The 21141-nt window shown below is 36.7% G+C and overlaps 1 protein-coding gene across 1 annotated transcript in view; it reads left to right on the top strand.

Annotated features, from left to right (window-relative positions):
* Positions 1 to 21141, top strand: part of mycbp2 (MYC binding protein 2) — a 106500-nt gene that overhangs the window by 14514 nt on the left and 70845 nt on the right. The window contains 11 exon segments of the mRNA XM_058787949.1: positions 3723 to 3938; positions 5324 to 5477; positions 5558 to 5754; positions 9393 to 9635; positions 10129 to 10200; positions 10410 to 10506; positions 10843 to 10916; positions 15115 to 15256; positions 15363 to 15436; positions 19763 to 19967; positions 20060 to 20224. Of these exon segments, the coding sequence (XP_058643932.1) occupies positions 3723 to 3938; positions 5324 to 5477; positions 5558 to 5754; positions 9393 to 9635; positions 10129 to 10200; positions 10410 to 10506; positions 10843 to 10916; positions 15115 to 15256; positions 15363 to 15436; positions 19763 to 19967; positions 20060 to 20224 (1639 nt within the window).

Here is a 21141-nt window from a genome sequence, read left to right as displayed (position 1 = left end):
GTTTTTTTTTTTTTTTTGCAAGTTTCAGTTATGTAAGCGTAGTATATATTAGAGCTGGTTTGAAAATATCAATTTCTTTGTTAATCAATTCTTGTTTTGATGAACCCATCCCAAGAAATGATTTATGCTGTTTTCAGTTGAACAAAACATCGCAAAGCATTATTTGTAACACAACTTTCATCCAAATACAACTTTCATTCTGAATTCAATTCAGGATTTGGGTAAAATATATATTTAATACAATTTCCTTTGCATGCTGTTGTAGATTTGCTCCGCACTGTAATGTACTACTGGAAACTGGCATTATTTATGTAGTTTGAATATTAGAGGCAGATGTTTTTCTAGGGCTCCTCAATACCTAGGCTAAATGACTAATACAATAAAAATAGCTGGCACAACTTTCTGTGTTTACTGAATGTAAATCTTTTTCTCATTTAAGCTGTACATGATTTACTTCAGTGAGCTTCACATTGATTTTATTGTCAAAGTAGGGTATTGCAAATCCAGGACATTGAATTGGAGAGTAAAGTCAGAGGCAGTCGTGTAGTCTATCAGTCTCTTCCATCAGCAGCCACACCGCTGACTGATGAGGACAAGATTTCAGAAGCAAAAGAGACATCCTCCCCAAATCAAAAGCTGTTTTGGAGTCTGTTAGTCAGGTAACACCTTAACCAAGCTGTTCTAGCTTTGCAGCAGTGATAGCAAATCACAGGAAGTGTTCTGAGCTGCTAGGCATGGTTCAGATGTGTGGCTTCCTAATGACTTTAGATGTCTGATGTTGCTGTGCCAAACACGGGGGTAGATTTCTCTGTGGTGTCCGCCTAAAAATGAATGACCTTCCCTGCATTACATCATCCTTTATTGTGGGCTTATAGAGAAATAAGAAGACAAATGGATGAGTTAAGCCTATCAAGGGAAGGATTGATGAATGGGACAATGAAACTTTAGATACATTGTATGGCTGGACAATATGACGGAATATACTGTGCAGCAGTTGACATTTTGACACTGTTTATGTGATTGTGGATGTATGATGTATCCATGCGGTTATCAGTGGGTAGGACTGCTTTGCGTTACTTATGCCGTTTTTCCACTGCTTGGTACGACTCGGCTTGGCACGGTTCAGCATGGCACGGCTCAGTTCGGCTCTGTTCGTGTTTCCACTAGGGATGCACCGGTATTGGGGCCGATACTGAGCTCCTGTACTCGTACTCGTACTCGTTAAAATGCCCCGATACCAAGCGCCGATACCTCACAGCATGTGATAAGTGCCATATTCAGACAAAGAAACAGGACAACATGCAGCAGAATGGAGTTATTAGAGATTAAGGATGTATGAAGCAGATGTATGCAATGAATAATGTTAAACATTCAGTATTAATGCCTTTATAGCTGATGTGCGCGAACTGAAAAGCAAAGCGCTGAGTGGATTGTGCGTGCGGCGGCGCAGATGCGCGAGCTTGTCGAGTGAATACTTTTCTCACAGACATCACTGGAACGTAGTTCGGTCAGATATGTCAAAAACAAGTAAGCAAAACAATGCACAAGTTACTTAACGGTAGGGAGGGAGGGAGAGAGATAGACACTTCTGTGATCTTTATTGATGTTCGCTCGCATGCATCACTTGGATTAAAACTGAATCATAAATATAAGACAATTTATAGGGGCATTCACTATAAAATAAAAAATGTATTTTCAACCTTAAGCATACACGACTTTCTGGCGAAAGTGAAACTAGCAGCCTGTGTGAAATGCGCTAGGCTGTACTGTCCCTCTCATTCTGCACCAGTACAAATACGTGCGCGCGTTGTGCATGTTTTGCTTGCTTCATGAGTGTTTCTGCATTAGAAAGAAAAGCAAAGAAAAACGCAACTTCTATTTCTGAAAATATCACAGTTAGGAGATTTATAACGAGTGGTTCCCTGCATTATTACAGCAAAACGCGTGATTTTAGCTGCTCTAATGCAATTGTGAAAGTAACAAAAACTTGTAAAATACATTTTAATGTGCATAATTAAGTGTTAAAATAACCGTAGGATATACAGTCAAACCAAAAATTATTCAGAGACCAAATATAATTAAATTTTTTACTAGTGGGTGCAGGACACTATAGTTAATTTATGTAAGTGAGGATAGCAAAATAAAGTAAATTGTGACACATTATATCCAAAAATTCTTCATACAGTGGACTACCAATAAAATTGATACAAATTTGGAACCAAAAATGATTCAGACCGAGTCGCAAAAAAACTGAAGTTCAGGTTTGCATGAACCTGGTTGACGGCACGCCCAGCAGACTACAGGCTGCCATTAAGGCTAAGGGTTGCCTGACAAAATATTGATAGTTGTGTAAATATTGTCATACTAACAGCTGTCTGAATAATTTTGGTTGATTGTAATCCATCACATACCTTTCTATCAAAGTTATCTGATATTATCGAGCTGAATTTGTTCTGACACAGTTTAACTCTGAGTTCTTGTCATATTTTGCTACCATAAACTACAGTGAATAAACTGTGATAATGTGAGAAATTTTGAAGGTGTCTGAATAAATTTTGGTTTGACTGTGTCTATTTGATAAATGAAGTTAACCAACTAACATTATACATACTCTTTTGGTTTCTGTACCCAATATTTAAAAAATTTACAAATGCAATGAAAATATCGGTATCGGTACTCGGTATCGACAAGTACCAAAAATAAAAGTATCGGTATTGGGCGAGTACTGGAAAAAGTGGTATCGGTGCATCCCTAGTTTCCACTGCAGTTTAGTACTGCTTTAGAGTGGGCGGGATTATTCACATGTCTTTATAGTTGAGCCGCCTCTACTGCCGTGACTCCTGAAAAACTTTTTAATTCCGCGTCGCTCCATCACGCTCTCGCTGGATCCGCTCCTTGGCTATGAACGAGAGGAACGTCTGTACTTCCTCAACAGACAACGAAACAGCCATTTTTTTGGTTGTTAAAAGAAAGGTGCGCTCATTCAAAACAGTCACATTCGATCCTTCACTGGCTGATTTAAATCTAGCGGGTCTGTTGTGTCTCGTGCCGCAAGCTCAATGACGCAGGCAGTGACTATTTTCTCTGGCCAGTCAGTGATCAGCAGAGTTTACTCGTCACGTTTTGGTAACAGTACAGTTCGCTTGGAACCTCGGCTGAGGTGGTACTAAAAAAAGTACCAGGTACTGTACCCAGTGGAAAACCCCCCCAAAAGTAAGTTGTACTGAACCGCACTGTGCCGTACCATGCAGTGGAAAATAGGGCTGTGTATCACCAGCAAATCACCCATAACAGCCAGAATTGTTTTTCCAGTTGTTTATTTTCTTTATTATATAAAAAAAAAAAAAAAAAAAAAGGGTATATGTCTATTTTTTTTGTTGTGAATATCCCAATTGAGGTACAGGATGTGAAAATTTCAGATAAATGTTCATGTTATATATTTTGGTTGCATTTGTGAGTTAATAAAAATGTAGATAGTTGTTTAAAATAGGTATATAATATCATAATATCGAAATATCGATCGATATACTCCTGAATCGAATCGTAATCGTATCGTAGTATTGTTTGAGGTATCGGCAAATATCGCATCGCTGGGTATGAGAATCGATATCGTATCGTATAGTGATGAACCATCCGATTTACACCCCTAATCACAGTCTTTCTCCCTGCCTCCTTCCCTGTGTATCACTCCTAATTCTGTACGTCTTTTTGTCATCTGGCAGACAGAGACTCTGGATGGGGCCTTTCCAGTGCCTGACATCAAACTCCACAGCAACCCATCTGCGTTCAACGTCTACTGCAATGTACGGCACTGCGTGCTGGACTGGCAGCAGAAGGAGGCCGCGTTGGCCCTGGCCTCCCGCAATTCCGTGCAGAGCGGCGACTCAGACAGTGAGGAGGAGGAGGAGTACCGCGAACCCGCCGTCAAACTGCCCAAGGTCAGTCGACGACATTAATGCATATATGAAGCCCAGTCATGTGTTTAAGTTCTTTCATTTCATTTAATTTCATTTCATTTATTTTAAGATGTGTAAATTGTGCCAGGGTGTTATGATTCACTACTGAAGATGCTTTTATATTTATTCAAGGACAGGCACTTTATTGATAGTTGAGCGTCTGTTATATCATTTCTGAAGTCTGAACCTTGAGAGACATTACACAGGATCATTTGTTATCTCTCTCGGACGTCCTATGGACAAAGCAGAAATTCCTGTTTTAGAAGATGACCTTGAAAGATGAACCGGGTCTCTTGTTATAATAGCCCAACACAGTGTCTTATAACAAGAAGGAAGCACTTTCAGGAATGAACAGTTTCCACAAAGAAACTTCCCGAAGATTCCTTCATTAAAATATCTCTGTTGATGATCACGGCTGTAATGAGGTCACTGAGGATTGCTACACAGCGGGATCTGTATCTTAACAACATCTAGATAAAAGAGGCATAGTCAAACTAACTGGCATGCTCATATGATCTGAATGTTCTACATGCTGGTGCTCACATAAACCCATTAGGTGAAACGGCAACACCGCATGTCTGTTTGTGTTAACAAACACATTAGCTCCTCGTTTTTTATTATTTTGCTGTCAAAGTAAGCCATACTGTTCTCGGCACAACTCTGTTGCTATAGTGATAGATTTTTCCACACGATATGGCCACATGATTAATTTTTTTGTTTGTGCTGGAATAAGTATTACTTGACTTATAGAAAATAGAGTGTGACGGATAAGTTCTCGAAGTAAAAAAACAAACAAAACATTTTTTTGTGGTGAAATTAAGCTTGAACAATAACATATTAACCTTTCGTGACTGACCTATCATGAGCTTAGTGGTTCAGTGATGTTAAATGCTTCCTCAAAAACCACGTGTCATGTTCAATTTTAGAATTCCATCTTAAACACTACATTACCCACAATCCTAAAGACATATCCACCAATCAGAGTAGGCGCTGTTACCATGGCAGCAGAAATCTGACTCTGCAGTTCAAATAAAAGTTTGTAAGGTGTGATTCAACTCTTTGAGTTGGTTTGTTTGATTCTTGGCTCTGTATTGAATCATTGTTTTCAAATGTTTCAAATGTCTGAGAAAATGCTTTAAGAAGTCAATTCAGTCAGTCCAGTGTCTTTGCAAAGACATTTTTGAGTAAATCTCGAAAATGATTGTTGTTTTTGCATTTTAATGTACATTTTATATGATTAATTTGCCTTTATCAGTCATTGGGTCATCCTACTGTCTAGATATTGGCATTGGCCATTAAAATGTAATTTTGGTGGATCTCTATTGTGGATGAATGTTGCTTCACAGCTATGTTCCTCTGCTCCTCAGATCATTGGTATTGGGCTGTGTGGAGTGTTTGAGCTCATCAAAGAGACTCGTTTCTCACACCCGTCACTGTGCTTACGGAGCCTTCAGGCCCTTTTAGACATGCTCCAGGGACAACAGCCGGAGAGCTTTCAGACTGAACCTCCAGATGTGCTGGGTGAGATACCTTCTCCTGCTCAAATAAAGTGATGACTTAGTCTGTATAGTTTAATCATGACACCACTGTTGGCCCTGCAGAGTCTCTCTTTCATCTTCTGCTGGAGACCACCGTGCGGAGCACAGGGATGAACGACCCCACCGGTCAGACCCTCACAGCATTGTCCTGTGCCTGCCTCTTCAGCCTGGTGGTGGCCTGGGGAGACACTGGCAAAATCCTCCAGGCTGTGTCTGCCATCCTCACCAACAATGGCAGTCATGCATGCCAGACCATCCAGGTGAGTCAGTGTTTTGAGATTGCATGCTTTAAAGTTTTGAGGAAGATGCTCCTTCCACTGATGCCACTCAACGGTTTCTAGATAGATGTTATTAAATAGATATGAAAAAATGAAAATGTGGTAAAGTCTGTCAAATTTGTGCTATTTCTGACTTTGCATAGCACCTCCTGCTCTGCATTTCCTTCTAAAGAATTCAAACTTAAGAAAAGAGTACCTGAAGTTTATTTTTAACATTAGAACTGATTATTTTAGTCTGATTTTTAACAGTTTAGTGAATTTCTTGCTTGGTAAGTGAGGTGCATAAAAAGCTGCTGTTCATCTAAAGTCAGGATGACAGCACATTACCGCTCATCTCTCAGCGTGCGATAGCCAGAACCGCAACTGCATGAGGAGGTCAACAATTGAATTGCCTGAAAATGTCAAATCCCTCCAATTTCCCGTCTTTATTATGTTACTCTGCCAGCGCAGAGTCCCTCAGCCAATTACTCCTCGGTCTTCTACCATCTGCATGATATAGGTCTGTCATTTTTTTTGCTTATTTAAATGTTTTTTAATGCTCTCTGTCAGTATCACACACTGATTTAGACATCAGAGAAGCACAGAGTTCATTTGTTGTTACCAAGGTAACTACAACCTAATTGGAGCATGAGTAACTTGCATGGCTTTTGTAAAGTGTGATATCTGAGCCGTCGCTCACTGTCAGTTTATAGTGCACACGTCCAACTTGAAGTGGTTCAGAATGCAACTGAAAAACATGAATATCCAGATCAAGTGCTTTGCAGAGCTGGACGATATTTTTCAGCTTTTTTGTGATATAATAGATATCTTTATATATATATATGTATTTGATTTTAAATGGCATAAAAGGTTTTTTTTTTTTTTTTGTGTGTATTGTTTTTGGTTTATGTGTAAACCAAACAGCCATTGTTGCCAATTATGTACATGTTTAATGCATTTAAGTAACATACAATGAACATATATTTTAAAATAATGAAGGCATGTTTTTCAGTTTGTTTACGACTAAATGGACTTAAGGATAAACAATATTTAATCATTTTAATTCATATTCACAAATATAACGTTACCTAGTAGGTATGTAAAGGTACACAAACACGACTGTTCGATACGTTCCACGGTTTTGACCTCACAGTTTGGAATGGTTTCAGTACAGCAGGAGGAAAAAAATATAAACATAATTTTTATTTTTTAATTGTTTATTTTTTTACTGTACAAATTGCTCTTTCTTTAAATAAATTCAATTATAAATAACATTTTCTTTAAATCTACCTAATAAAATAATAATAAAAAAAATCTACCTCAGCTTCTGCTCTAAACTATAGGGAGCCCTTTTAAATTACTATAAGGTTACGATTAACAACAGAGCCCAAACTTAAATTGAATTACTATTATTTTTAACTATAATAATCAACACTCAAATTAAAAAAAATGTATGCAAACATGTAAATTGCACTCAATGCAGTTTTTAAATTAACCTATAAATTATACAATTTCTATTTGTTGTTGAAATATAATCATTTAGCCTACACATTGGCTGTCATAACTTGTTTGATTTATTTAAATATACATTAAATGATTACAACATCAACAACAGGTAAAGTAAAATTTAATGAGGAGCTATATAGTGTAATATTTCGCGAAATGCTCTTCTCTAGATTTCATTTCTCTGGTGATCTAACGAGCTGTAGACACTGATGACTTGCCTGAGGTAAATGAAATGCTGTTACATTTTGTTTACAAACCGGTTTAATCACATATTTACATTTACATTTAGTCATTTAGCAGACGCTTTTATCCAAAGCGACTTACAATTGGGGAATACATCGAGCGATTAATCTTGAAGAGGCAATCAGACATACGAAGTGCTTGCAACACCAAGTCTCAGACATTGTTCAAATAAATACAAACTACCAAAGGAAGGAATAAGTATTTCCACAAGTGAAACACCGATTGTGCGATTACACGAGGCATGAGATGTTAATTTATGCTTATTTCACATTAAAAGTCGATGTAAGATGAAGGGATCATCGTGTTCACTCATGCTCCACGCTGAACTGAAGCGTTTACACAGCGATCTGTCACGCCTCATCAAAGAGCACCAAAACGCCATTTATTGTCTGAATTTAAATTTCCTGAAAAATGGAATGATTTGTTCATTACACGTACCAAATTTTCGCTATGAATACGTGTACCGTTACACCCCTATTACATAGTAGTAAACCTCAATAGTTACTTGTATGTTTTTTCTATGTGAAAAAGCAACAGGAATTTCCATGAGATTCAAATCACTGAATCATGGATTTGAATCGATTTATTGAAGTAATTAGAAAGCTGACAGTGTACAACTTGAGTCAAAGTTAAAGAACAGAGAAGGGTACTTCATCCTTTGGAGAGCTGGTGCAATAAAACTAAATGTCATTATTGACTGAAGAGTCATCTAAAGCAATAACATTGATGTTCTAGAATAGCAATAAACCTCTTTGTCATCTATAGCATCGCTCATCAAAGTACCTTACTGCCATCGGCTGAACTCTGTGGTGGGGTCAGCGAAGACAGACAGTGGCTTATGTTAAATAAAGATCAACATAAATATTAAACAAGGAAGAAAAAGTGTCCTGGAGATATGATGTGAGAGAGCTGAAGGGGGGCATGCTGTCCATCTTGTGAAGGTCAAGAAGTACAGAGAGGGGTTTGGTTGGTCTTTATCTTAACTGCACAGAGTCAAATAAACAGCCAGTCAGTAACTGCATTGATGTAGGTCTCACAATCCTTAAAGTACAACAATAACACCGTAACACTTGTTCATTTTGTAACGTAACATCACTGAGTGAGTCATGTCAGCGTTATTCAGACACGGAGTGAGTCATTAGACTGATTCAAATCGATGACAAACCAGCCAAGTCGTTTTGATCAACACCAGTTTTTGGCCTGCCAAAATTTTAATTGGCTTCACCACAGAAAAGTTTGATCCATATAACATTGTGCTTTAACAAATAAGGTTGTTGCGACACCAACATTTAAGATCTAATTAAAAATGTCCCAATTCTTGATTCCAGTATTAATGCCACAGCAAAAACTACAAGCCAACTAATAAGTTCAAACATTATTAAAGACAGGTAAACGGAAAACATTCTAATAGTAGCATTCAGGTACAGTATGAAATTCAACAGAAATTGAATAAAGTTATGAAATGTAAGGTAGGCTATATTAGACCTACACTGAAAAAAAAAATGGTGCTGGATTTACTTTGCAAGTTTTGTTCAGAAATTGCTAGGAAATTGTACAAATAGAAAGACTAAAGTATATTTCAATAATTGTTATTTACAACTATGAAAACTTTTATTTTTATTTTTTTACAGTGTATTGGACGGATCTGATATACTGTCACAAATCAGATTTTCACTTTTTTTTTCTCAGTTTTTCACTTAAGACATAACATCGGTTTACAAGGATACTCAACAAGACGGGCATTTTGCCATTTTTGTGAATTTGTCCGTGTAAGTGCAAGAAGACATGAAAAATAACTCTGTATTTGTGTGCTTTCTCAAGGTGAAGATTGCTCAAGAACTGTTTGACTGTATTATTAAGAACTGTCTGACCCTGATCTTGTGTAACAAAAGGTTCCAACAATCCTGAACGCCCTTCAGAGGAGTGTGCAGGCAGTGCTGGTGGGAAAGATCCAGATCCAGGACTGGTTTGGGAACGGCATCAAGCGAGCCGCTCTGATGAACAAATGGGTTTTGAAGGAGGTGAACATTGATGAAGATGAACGCTGTCTTCTTCAAACTGATGGTTCCTTCCTGTACCTGCTCTGTAAAGATGGCCTCTACAAAGTGGGCTCGGGGTACAGCGGCACCGTGCGGGTAAGTAACATGTAATTTTTGTTAAACTTTTAATAAATTGATGTTAAATTGTTTGTTTCATGATTTTAATTAATTAGACATGCTTTTTGATTAATAAAATTTAATTTGACTATTAAAAAGATGTCCAGAAACATTAAAATGGAAAAAAAAAAGCCATAAACCTAGGGGAAACACTGAATTAGTAATTACTAGTGATATGCGCCAGCATTTCAGAAATATTCAGAAAATATTCATATAAATAAATATTAATATCGAAAATATTTTTATTACAGCTACTGTTTTAATGTTTCTATTTCAGCAATTAATATGCAGTATAAACATGATTCTATAATTAAAAAGGCCTTATGTGCAATTTGAATGTTTATATACAACTCAAGTTTTTATGTGACAGTTTTGAGATTTGTGAAGTCGTGGATGTGGTTTGCAGTGCTGATGCAGCAGGTTGTATATCCTTGTGTTTGTGTGGGTGTTAATAAGAGGCTATCGATTGCAGGGCCATGTGTACAACTCCACATCACGTATCAGGAACCGTAAGGAGAAGAGTTCATGGCTGGGATTCGCCCAGGTATTGACCTCTTGTTTTATGAGCTTCTCTTGATTGTCTGTCTGCTTATATAACGTCAATGTACTCCATGTATAGTACTTAATATGGGTTTGATTTATTGATCTTTTCTCATAAATAAAGCATTACGTGCTAATGCTGTTTTCAACCAAAAATGTCATTCATTGAACAGCCTTAAAAAAGAAATTTTCCTGTGGTGATTTGCTTTACAGGGTTGTTTGCTGTATCGAGACATGAACAGTCACAGCATGGCGGCCATTAAGATCAACCCAGAGACTCTGGAGCAGGAGGGCACCATCACAATGCCGGGTACAAACACCCTTCTTATGTGCTATTGATCGCTAAGAGCAGGGCAAATAAATGGCTTGACCAGCACACTTTTCTTCCCTGTGTTGGCATGTTTCTTATTTAAACAGGATGTATTGAGGCGCTTGTCCCTTATTTCCCTGAATTGTCAATGGCCTTTAGTTTGTCATCTACATAGCAATAAATATATGTGGTGTTATGAAGTAGTTTACATAAATTAACAAGTCTTGTATTGATTATGACAAGCCCTTCTTCAGTGTAATGTTCCTGTAAATTGGACTGTAGTCTGGAACGGCAAAAAGTGTCTATCACAAATTAAAATGTCTCTCTCTTTCTCAGGTCTACAAGCAGATGGTCAGAACATAATTTTCACTGATGGAGAATATATCAACCAGATTGCAGCCTGCAAAGATGTAAGTGGTTTTATTCTTTGGCAATGTCGCTCTTTTCCAAAACCTAGTGAGCTGTCTTTGGATGCATCATCGTCACAAAGGCTTTTTCAAAATGTGGGCTGCATAATTATACCAAATGAAAAGGCAACTATGTATGAATTCTTCAGGGTGAAGGCAATCCCACAATGCATTGTGCCAAGTGAAAAAAATCAATCTAAGATGGCAGACAAAGCGAGAGATATTTATTGAATATAGATATACTTGTATATGTATCAGGCTTTCTTTGGTAATAATTATACTGATCCGTAAAGGTACTGACCAAAAGAACTGTTCGGAATAATGTAATATAGTGTAATGCACTAAAGTTCAAAATGTTTTGGGTCAGTAAGATTTGTTTTTGAGTAATAAATACTTTTATCCAGCAAGGATGACATTTTAGTAAAGACATTTCTAATGTGACAAAATATTCTTACTTCAAATGAATGCGGTTCATTTCAACTTTCTATTCATTGAATCTTGAAAAAAATAAAAATAAAAATCAGTTTCCAAAAATATACTTGTTACTGTTTTCAGTGTTGATCGTAGTAATAATCTTTTGTAGAGCAGCAAGTCAGCATATTAGAATGATTTCTGAAGGATCATGTGACACTGTAGGCTGGAGTAACGATACTGAAAATTCAGCTTTGCAACATAGGAATAAATTACATTTTATAAATATATTAAAATAGAAAACAGTTATTTTAAATTGAAATAATGTTTAACAATATTACTGCTTTTACTGTATTTTTCATCAAATAAATGTAGCCTTTGTGAGCATAAGAGACGTCTTTCAAAAGCATTTAAAAAATCTTGTAAACTCCAAACGTTAGTATTGTGTATATGTGCTTTTTATTGATTTTTCCTGCTGTTTAAAGTTTCTTGCCATTAACTTAGAAACATGCTGATGTTAAACTCTGGAATCAGTCATATTTACTAGAAAACTGTCATTTAACCGTTAATTTCTTTAATGATTTGCGACCAGCTGATGTTGCCAACCAAGACAAGTGTTCAGAAGATGGTTCTGTTAGACTGCAATGAGAGTGCATAGTAGTGGAAGAACCCCAAGAAGTGTTTAGTTTGTTTAATCCAAAATGAACAGCCTGTTCTCTCCATGCTGCGGTCTTCATCAGATGACAACAGATTCCCCGTTCATCCCCCTGCACGTCATACAAACACGATCAGTGCCTTTTTCTCAAGTGGTATGATTGTGACTGTCAGCAGCACCTGATCTCTTTTGTTTCGGCCCATTTCAGCCTTGCTGTGTGTATGTGTGTGTCTTTATGCGAGTGTGTGCATAATAGCCATGTAGGCAGGGGAGGGGCTGCAGCAGTGGACGTGGGCATTTTTCTTAGGATTGAACCCACTGGCTGATCGTGAGTGGGCAGCGGTATGGGATGTGATAATTCATATCTGCCTTTGAAGATCTCTTTATGCATACATGAATGAGAGATAAGTGAGGGAGTGCTGGGGTTAAGGGGAGTTGTAAGGATTAATGCTATGAGCTGTTATAACACACATCTTGGAGGAAGGACGAAAGGCATGTATATTTCTTAGCAGCGTGATTTTGCCTGGAGCAAAGAGCGAGGGTTTTGAAAGCTCTCTCACATACTTGTTAACAGCGGCAAATCAAAGACTCCAGTGTGTTGTCTCCTATTTTTTATCACATGCTCACTTATGCAAACTCACAGACTGCAAAGCCTAGTCTCACCCATGTTGTACACACCCTGAACTTTAGTGTGTGTGTTTCTGGATGAAGCTGGATCAGTATGTGTGATGCTGCTGCTAGTAGTGAGGGTGCATTTCTGCTTTGCATCTCCCATAATGCAATGATAACACAGTTAAATTCTCCCTTTGACCCTCACATGCTCACTGTGCTTCCTCAGATGAGAGGCTAAAGCCTCTAATAGTGTCAAAGCCTCTGAGATTATGACTATTCTGGTGAGCTTTGAAACAAGCCCTGTCATCAGAAGAAAGTTTAACTGTTCAGTATTAAAACTCGGTCACACTGCTGTTGTATGTATATGTCTGTTATGTTTATAAGTTGCTCTTAGGAATGTGTTCTTTTGTTTTGTATTTGTTTGGGGGAAAAAAGGGAGAAAAAAATAGTGTAAAAAAAACATGGTCACACTGGACTTTTAAGTATGCTGAATTATCATAGTAAAAACGAGGATATGAAATTCAAAATGTGAAAATATGTGAAATATCCACTTCACATTACTGCAACTAGGGCTGTCACGATAACTACTTTTTGTTGTGCGATATATTGCACCAAAATTAATTGCGATAAACGATATTATTGTCATTTTAAGACAATTTTATTTCACTTATTATGTAATTACAGTATGACAATATAATAGCATAATAATGCAAGTACACTCTTTCAAAGAACATTTTATTCTTAAGAATATTTAGACATTGGAACCGGAATGTGAAAAAAATATATGCTAAATACATAAAGCAAAATGCTAAATACATAAAGCATTAAAGCCAAAATGTTCCCACACCGGAGCTGAAGATTGCGGCTTTGAAACGAAGTCCATTGGGACTTGTTCTTCCTAACTGGCTGTAGTTGTCACAAAACACTTCAAAACGCAGTGGGTTCACGCCTTCTCTTCACCTGTCGCTGTCCGCTCTGTGTGGGGGAGACGCTGCTTAAGCCCCGCCTCCGCCACAGAGAGCAGACGAGATGACAGAGGCAGCGCGATCGACTAAAATGTTGGTGATATTCATTTTTATGTAAAAAAAATTATATAATCATTATTTTTAATTATAAAAAAATGATCAGTCGCAATATATCGCGGCACCAAAAATGATCGCGCTCATTTCCATATATCGTGCGATAAGTCGATATATCGACTATCGCGACAGGCCTAACTGCAACACTGCAAACCAGCAACTTTAAAGGTATAGTTCAAAAATTGTCATCAATTACTCACCCTTATGTCGTTCCAAACCCACAAGACTTTATTGGAAGTCCATTACACCAAAATTTGATGCTCCACAAGTCCATAAAAATAATATCTATAAATCGACCAGTTTTCTTGTTTAATTCACATGAATCTTCTGAAGAGAAGATGAATATATTTAATTTAGCTTTTATTCCTGTATGAATATTGACCAACAGACATATGGAGCTCATCAAATATAGTCAATGGAATGCGTGAGAACAGACTTCAATAAAATTGCTTGATGCATATTGATTTTTGCAATCTGCAAATCGGCCAGTTTTTGCAGGCAAAATCCAGTAATTTCAGTGGGAATCCGTGCAATCAGTAATTTCATGCGAGAGCGAATGACCCCATTTATATTTTGCAACAGGTTCAAGTTGATCAAAGCAGATTAGAAAGCTGCTAGAAAGCTGATTTCTGTGTGAAATGTGCATCATATGTCGCTACACTATTTACAATGGACCTTTTTTGCCCATTAAATTTCACTAAAATGTCACTATTATGACTGCGTATGTGCAAATCAGTCACAGCCATCACAGCCAGAGCAGCATGAAGCTCACTAACTAGCAGAAAGATGTATTCAAAGGCTGAAGTTGAGGTAAGCAAAAGAGTGATACTGCAGAATCCCTGAAAGTCCCTTGCGACATGGCAAAAGCATTCGCCACTGAAAACTGCCTGAAAAAGACAATACAGAAGGAATGTAACAGAATTGCTGCAACAGATAGTCCCGCCTCATACTCACACCATTGGTTGCTTTTTCAAGACAAGATCACTGTCAAACTAACTGGGATGCTCAAACAAACAGAACAATGTATTGAAAACATCTGTAGCACTTTATTTTACAGTCCTGTTCCTATGTACTTATGGCATTTACTATAAATGTGTAATAACTAAGTACTTGCCCCTAAACCTAACTTAACCCATGTAGTTACCATATACTACCAGTGCTTATACTGTAAAATAAAGTGTAACCAAAACATCCATTTAGCGGAATCAACCTACAAACGCTTGCTTGTCGCTGAATTTGCATATTTAGCTGGGATAAGAAGTGTTTTTTGCACTGAAGAGATACCTCACATCACCCTACTACAGAACCTCATATCGCAGCTCAGCTTAAATGTTTAATAACCATATAATTGTGCTTAAATGCTTCCACTGGCACCAATCATTGACAAGCAGATGTAGTTTTTATGAAGACTAATGTTTTTGTGTGTGTTTTTTGGTTTATTTAGGATGGCTTTGTGGTGCGGATCTACGCCACCAGCTCAGACCCGGCCCTACAGCAGGAACTGCAGCTCAAACTGGCCAGGAAGTGTCTTCATGCCTGTGGCATCTCCCTCTTTGACCTGGAGAAAGACCTTCATATCATCAGTGAGAGCAGCGCTTCAGTGCATGCACATCAGTGTTTAAGAGGAAGTACGTGTTGAATTGAACTAACTTGGTACTGTCTCTTTTGCGGCTTGTGTTTATGTCCTCAGGCACGGGTTTGATGAGGAAGCAGCCCTGATTGGAGCTGGCAGAGAGTTTGCTTTGATGAAAACGGCATCTGGGAAGGTAGGCATACCTCTCTATATTCCTCAGTGTCTCTGTGTTAGTGTTTAACTGCATCTGAAATACGTGTTGAGCTTTTCATGTGGTGGTGGAAGTGCTACTGTCTAGCATATTTACGGCATCAGCTTAGAAGTCAAGATAAAGCATATCATGATTGGCTGAATGCCAGAAAACCTGTTGAAGAACATGTTAGGGTTTTAAGAACGTATATTTTGTAACTTAAGCCTATTTAAGGACCATTAAGTTCATATGAAATCAGAAATTATATATACTTGAAATCCAATATATATATGCTTTTGTTGACCTTGTAATCTTTAATCAGAGTCCCATATCTTATAATATTGTTCACTTCTCTCTGCTGATGTAGGAAAATGTGTTACAGTATGGAAGTCTGCCGCAACTTCTGGTTTATGATAATGTTTTGCATTAAGATCTAATTTCCATGTCAATTAAACATCTCCTATTCTCATTGATTGTATTTAACCCTTGTGCATCAATAAAAAAAAGTTACACATAGGTCCATAGTGGACAAAAATGTCCATGTCAAAAAACGGTCGTACAAATTTGAAGCTTGGGAGCACAGACTTAATTTTGGTCTCATTTTAAAGAAGACCCATGGCAGATTATTGTTGAAGTAAAAAAAAAGTTTAAAAAGTGAAACCAAAATAAAGTTATACGGGTTTAAGTTTATGAAAATGATTTATGAACAATATTTTATATAAAATATATATTTTATGAAACATGTTGAAATCTAAACCTGCTTAAAAATCAAAGCCATACATCTAAACAAGTTTGAGGTTGATATCTCAAGAAATGAGCTTTCAGTAAGATTTTGTTTCGGCGGAGTACCAAATTTTCCCCATTAGATGCTAGCAAACACAGTGGATGGATTTGTGATTTGCGGTAGAGTTTTTCTCTCTCAAATATTACAAGAACACACACGCACACACACAATTTTTTATGACAGGCATACGAACCACACTCCAACATCCATACCAACACACCCACACAATTATAGCTGCATTATTTATCCAATTGGCTCTACAATATGCAGAAGCAGAAAAAGGTTATAGAAGTTTAAGTTTATGAAAATGCTTTATGAACAATATTTTATATAAAATATGTATTTTATGAAACATGTTGAAATCTAAACCTGCTAGAAAATCAAAGCCATAAATCTAAATAAGTTGTGTTCCAAATTTGAGGTTGATATCTCAAAAAATGAGCTTTCAGTAAGATTTTGTTTGGGCGCTGTACCAAATTTTTCCCCGTTAGATGCCAGCAAAACTCCGCTGGTGCACACAGTGGTTGGATTTGTGATTTACAGTAGAGTTTTTCTCTCTCAAATATTACAAGCACACACAATTTTTTTTTAATGACACATATACAAACCACACTCTGTCATCCATACACACTCACACAATTCTAGGTGCATTATTTATCCACTTGGCTCTATAATATGCAGAGTATTTGCTTTATAGGCCAAACCTGAAAAAATTGCACCATCTGGTAAAAAATAGTAAAAAATTTAATTTTGAAGCCTTGGCAACAGAATGAAAGCCTATTAACAAAAATTGCATCATTTTACAGTTAAACGGCATTGCGATTTAAAAATAGCAGTTTTAAGGGGTTTCAATGGGGACATTTTTGTCCAGAAGGTCCTGAGAGGAACAATTTTTTGTATCTAGTGCAAAATAGATTTATTAAAGGAAATGGGGGTGAAATAGTAAAATTCCAATAAAAATACAAAATTTATGCAGCTGCCAATAACACAGGCAAAATGATCAACAAAACTGAAAAGGACAAAAATTTCCAAAAGGTCGCACAAGGGTTAAAAAAAAAAAAAGTTGATATATTCATAAATATATATGTAGACATATCTTGTTAATATATTTTGTAAAGTTGTACGTGTTTGTGGTATTATTGTTTGTATTTTTATTTTAGTTAATTATCATGGTAATGCAAATTTTGATAGAAGATTTGTTTATTTATTTTAAATTGTCAAAAAATCTTAATGTCCTAAAATAAGGTTTCTTTAGTCAATATATAATAATAATAATAAAAAAATAAATTTATTTATTTATTTATTTTAGTTTGAGCAATGAAATGACACTTTTGTATGATTAGAAAACTGAGTCTGTTGACAAGTAATAAAAGTGCACTGAAGCGTAGTCCTCAGCTAATGCACAATCATCTGGCCATTAAATATGCACATTTATTTTGTCGTACTCATAAATCTACATCAGATGGAGGTTGTGTGAGTGAGTAAATGTGTACCTGCTTGTTTCGGCAGTGTATGAGGTTGGCACTAGGTCTATCAGGCAGGGCTGATGGCAGTGATGCTGTCTCTGGTGTGAAAGCAACGGCAGCAGCAGAGAGGGCAGCCTGTAGAGCCGCACACAATGCTTAAATAACTGGAAGTAATTTGATTATTCTACCCTTTCAGTTGAGCGCCGAGGCTCTTTGACACTCAGTGAGGCTGGAGCGTTTGAGAGGCCAAAGCGAGCACAGCTTGTGTGTATTTACACGTGATCCTAACGCACTACAAATACAGGGGAGTGGCCAGGATCCAAAACTGACACACAATGAGCATTAATGCAAGTACAAATTGGCTTTGGCATGTACATAAAACAGTTTAGCCATCTGGCAACTGACTTGATTAGGAAGTGAAAAAAAAGGCTTTGTTAAATAATATCGGTTAATAATTTATGGCTGGGTTATTATCTCAGTTGACCTGCCGTTGTCAGGTGTGGCAAAAAGTTAAATATGGATGCTGGGTGTGTCTCATTGATGTGTAGTGATGGAGTGTGTTTTAGGGAGGTGTGGTGTGTATGTGTGCCAGGCCTCATGAGATATGAGAGTGGGTTTATCATTCTGTAAGACTAAACTCACTCTTTACCTTATCTGGAGATTATCCAGTCCAGTGAGCGCAGCAGTAAAAACAGGCCTGGATGAGTCGTGACTGGGCAACTTTCCTAATAAACGCCATGGACTGTAATAAAAGAAGGTCATGTAGTTTTTTGCACACGTACATTAATGGACTGCAGAAATGCTGACGTGTGTTTTCTGTCATCATTGATTGTAGTTATTGTGTTTACCATTCCAGAAGTGCAGTGTTAGCTTCCCACGTGACACTTTTTTTTTTTTTTTTTAAACACTATATTTCATTAATGACCTCTTAAGTTTACAGAGCACTTTACTAAAATGAGTTTCAGGGTTATTGTAGTGACTAAACCTGAAACTAAAACCATAAAACAAAACCATTTTCAATACTTGAAATAAACATTAACTAAAGTAGAATATAATTTTTTTTTAAATTTCAGCTAGTTGCCAAGGCAACATTTCTTATTTTAATTGTTTAATTGATGTACTAAAGTAAAACAAAAATTCATGAAAACTGACACATAAAAGAAAAATAACATACACTTTCAATTTAAAATGAAAAACCAAAAATATATAATTAAACTGGTTCATAATATTAATAAACTATATATATATATATATATATATATATATATATATATATATATATATATATATATATATATATAGAATATTTAGTGTATGTCAGTTTTCATACACACACACACACACACACACACACATATATATATATATATTAGTGCTGTCAATTGATACAATTTTTTAACTAATTAATTGCTAACTAATAAGTTAACAACTAATTAATAAGTTGTTCTTCACTGATAATGTTGCACTGATAAACCTGCCAAGTCTTTTTCACATATGTGTATATTCAAATACGACTCAAGACATGTCACACCAGGTTTGTTGAATGACACATTCGTATCATTTGTTCTTGAATATGTTGTAATCAACGTACACATTCAAATTACACACATCATATTTGCGAGCTACAGTGGAGGGGAAATTTCAAAAGCTTGAGATGACTTGGAATATAAAGCACAAAGTCATTTGGAATATTTACTTGGTACTTTCTGGCACTTCTTAGTCACTTTTGGTCCCTGTTAACCATTTTGTTGGTATCATTTCCTTTTATAGTCTATGGAAGCGTAAAAAATCATACAGATTTAGAATGAAAAGAAGCGAAGTAAATATTGACATATATTGTATATTTGCATGAACTATCCCTTTTATAACTTCAATTGGGTGCAGTTATTGGCTGGTGCAAAATAGTTGTCCTATCACTACTTAAGTGCCTTAATTAGTGTCCGTGTGACGGTTCTTGCGTGTCATTTCAGCGGTTCATTTCTTTTATCTGATAGAGTTATTTGTTGAGGCCATTGTGCACAGACTTAATAACACACAAGGGAGATGTAAACATGGTTGTCTTCCTCTCTTCTGATGCAGATCTACTATACTGGAAAGTATCAGAGCCTCGGTATCAAGCAGGGCGGCCCGTCGGCTGGGAAGTGGGTGGAGCTGCCAATAACGAAGTCGCCCAAGATTGTGCAGTTCTCAGTGGGCCATGACGGCTCCCACGCCCTGCTGGTGGCGGAGGATGGGAGTGTCTTCTTCACGGGCTCCGCCAGCAAAGGGGAGGACGGAGAGTCAAGTATGACGGAAATTATTATCATGTACATACTTGACCTGCGATAATGATGTTTTAGCACATAATCAACCGCTTGTGATGGTGTCTGTTTTTAGCAAAGAGCAGGAGACAACCAAAGCCCTACAAACCCAAGAAGATGATCAAACTCGAGACCAAGATGGCCATCTACACGGCCTGCAACAATGGCAGTAGCAGCATTGTCACTAAAGATGGAGAGCTCTACATGTTTGGCAAGGATGCCATTTACAGCGACAGTACCAGTAAGTGCCACCTGCCAGATGCCCGTTAAAGATGGCAGGGATGAAATGATGGCCCGTCATAATGCTGTCTACAAGACTGTTTATGTGTCTCCTGTGGGAGAGATTATTTAGAGCCAGTACATGCTCCATATTCACAAAAAGGGGGATATATTTAGAAAACACCGTATTTGGATGTTCAGACTAAGTACATAAATGGTTTGGGTTTTTTTCTCAAAATTGGTTCCCTACCAGCTTTGCTGATATAGCAAATATTCTTGCAGTTCATGCTCTACATACGGGATTCTCAGTTTGCAGTTCATTGAGTCATATTTTTTTTTTTAAATAAAGACGTTTTGGGATATAAAAATACTGTCATCACCAATTGGTACATAGTGACATTCATATTCATATGCATATTCAGATGTCAAACTGTGTGTTTGCGACTTTAGAGAGCCCGTAAAATATTTTTTCCGGATTTCATTGTTATAATGATTAAATAAAAATTGTTGTGTATAAAAGCTCAATAACTGAAATCATGAACCCTACATACAATTTAACATCAATTTACTAAGTTCAACAAAAAAAATACATGTTTAGGCCTTATGAAATCAGTTTTATTTTTTCAAATTTCGTGTTTTCCATTTTAATTTTTCGGGATTACATTTTAATGGTTTAATTAAATGTTAATACTCATAAAGCATGTTTAATCAACTGGTTTTATAAAACCTTACCTATTTAATAATTTATTGCAGTTTTTACAATAATCTTTTCAGATATTGTTGTCCGTTATAATTTTTTTCTGGAATTATGATTTAATACATTTATTATCAAAAACAGTGTTAATCAAATGAAGGTGTAAACCAATAGCAGTTTAATTAAGCTTTTAAAATGAAATCAAATGAAAATATAAAATTTCCTTGAATTTTTTGACAAAAAAG

Source organism: Onychostoma macrolepis, chromosome 09 (genome assembly GCF_012432095.1).
Source record: "Onychostoma macrolepis isolate SWU-2019 chromosome 09, ASM1243209v1, whole genome shotgun sequence".
In the NCBI taxonomy this organism is placed as follows: domain Eukaryota; kingdom Metazoa; phylum Chordata; class Actinopteri; order Cypriniformes; family Cyprinidae; genus Onychostoma; species Onychostoma macrolepis.
The sequence above is the reverse complement of the archived record's forward strand: the minus strand, read 5'-3'. Positions and strand labels throughout refer to the sequence as shown.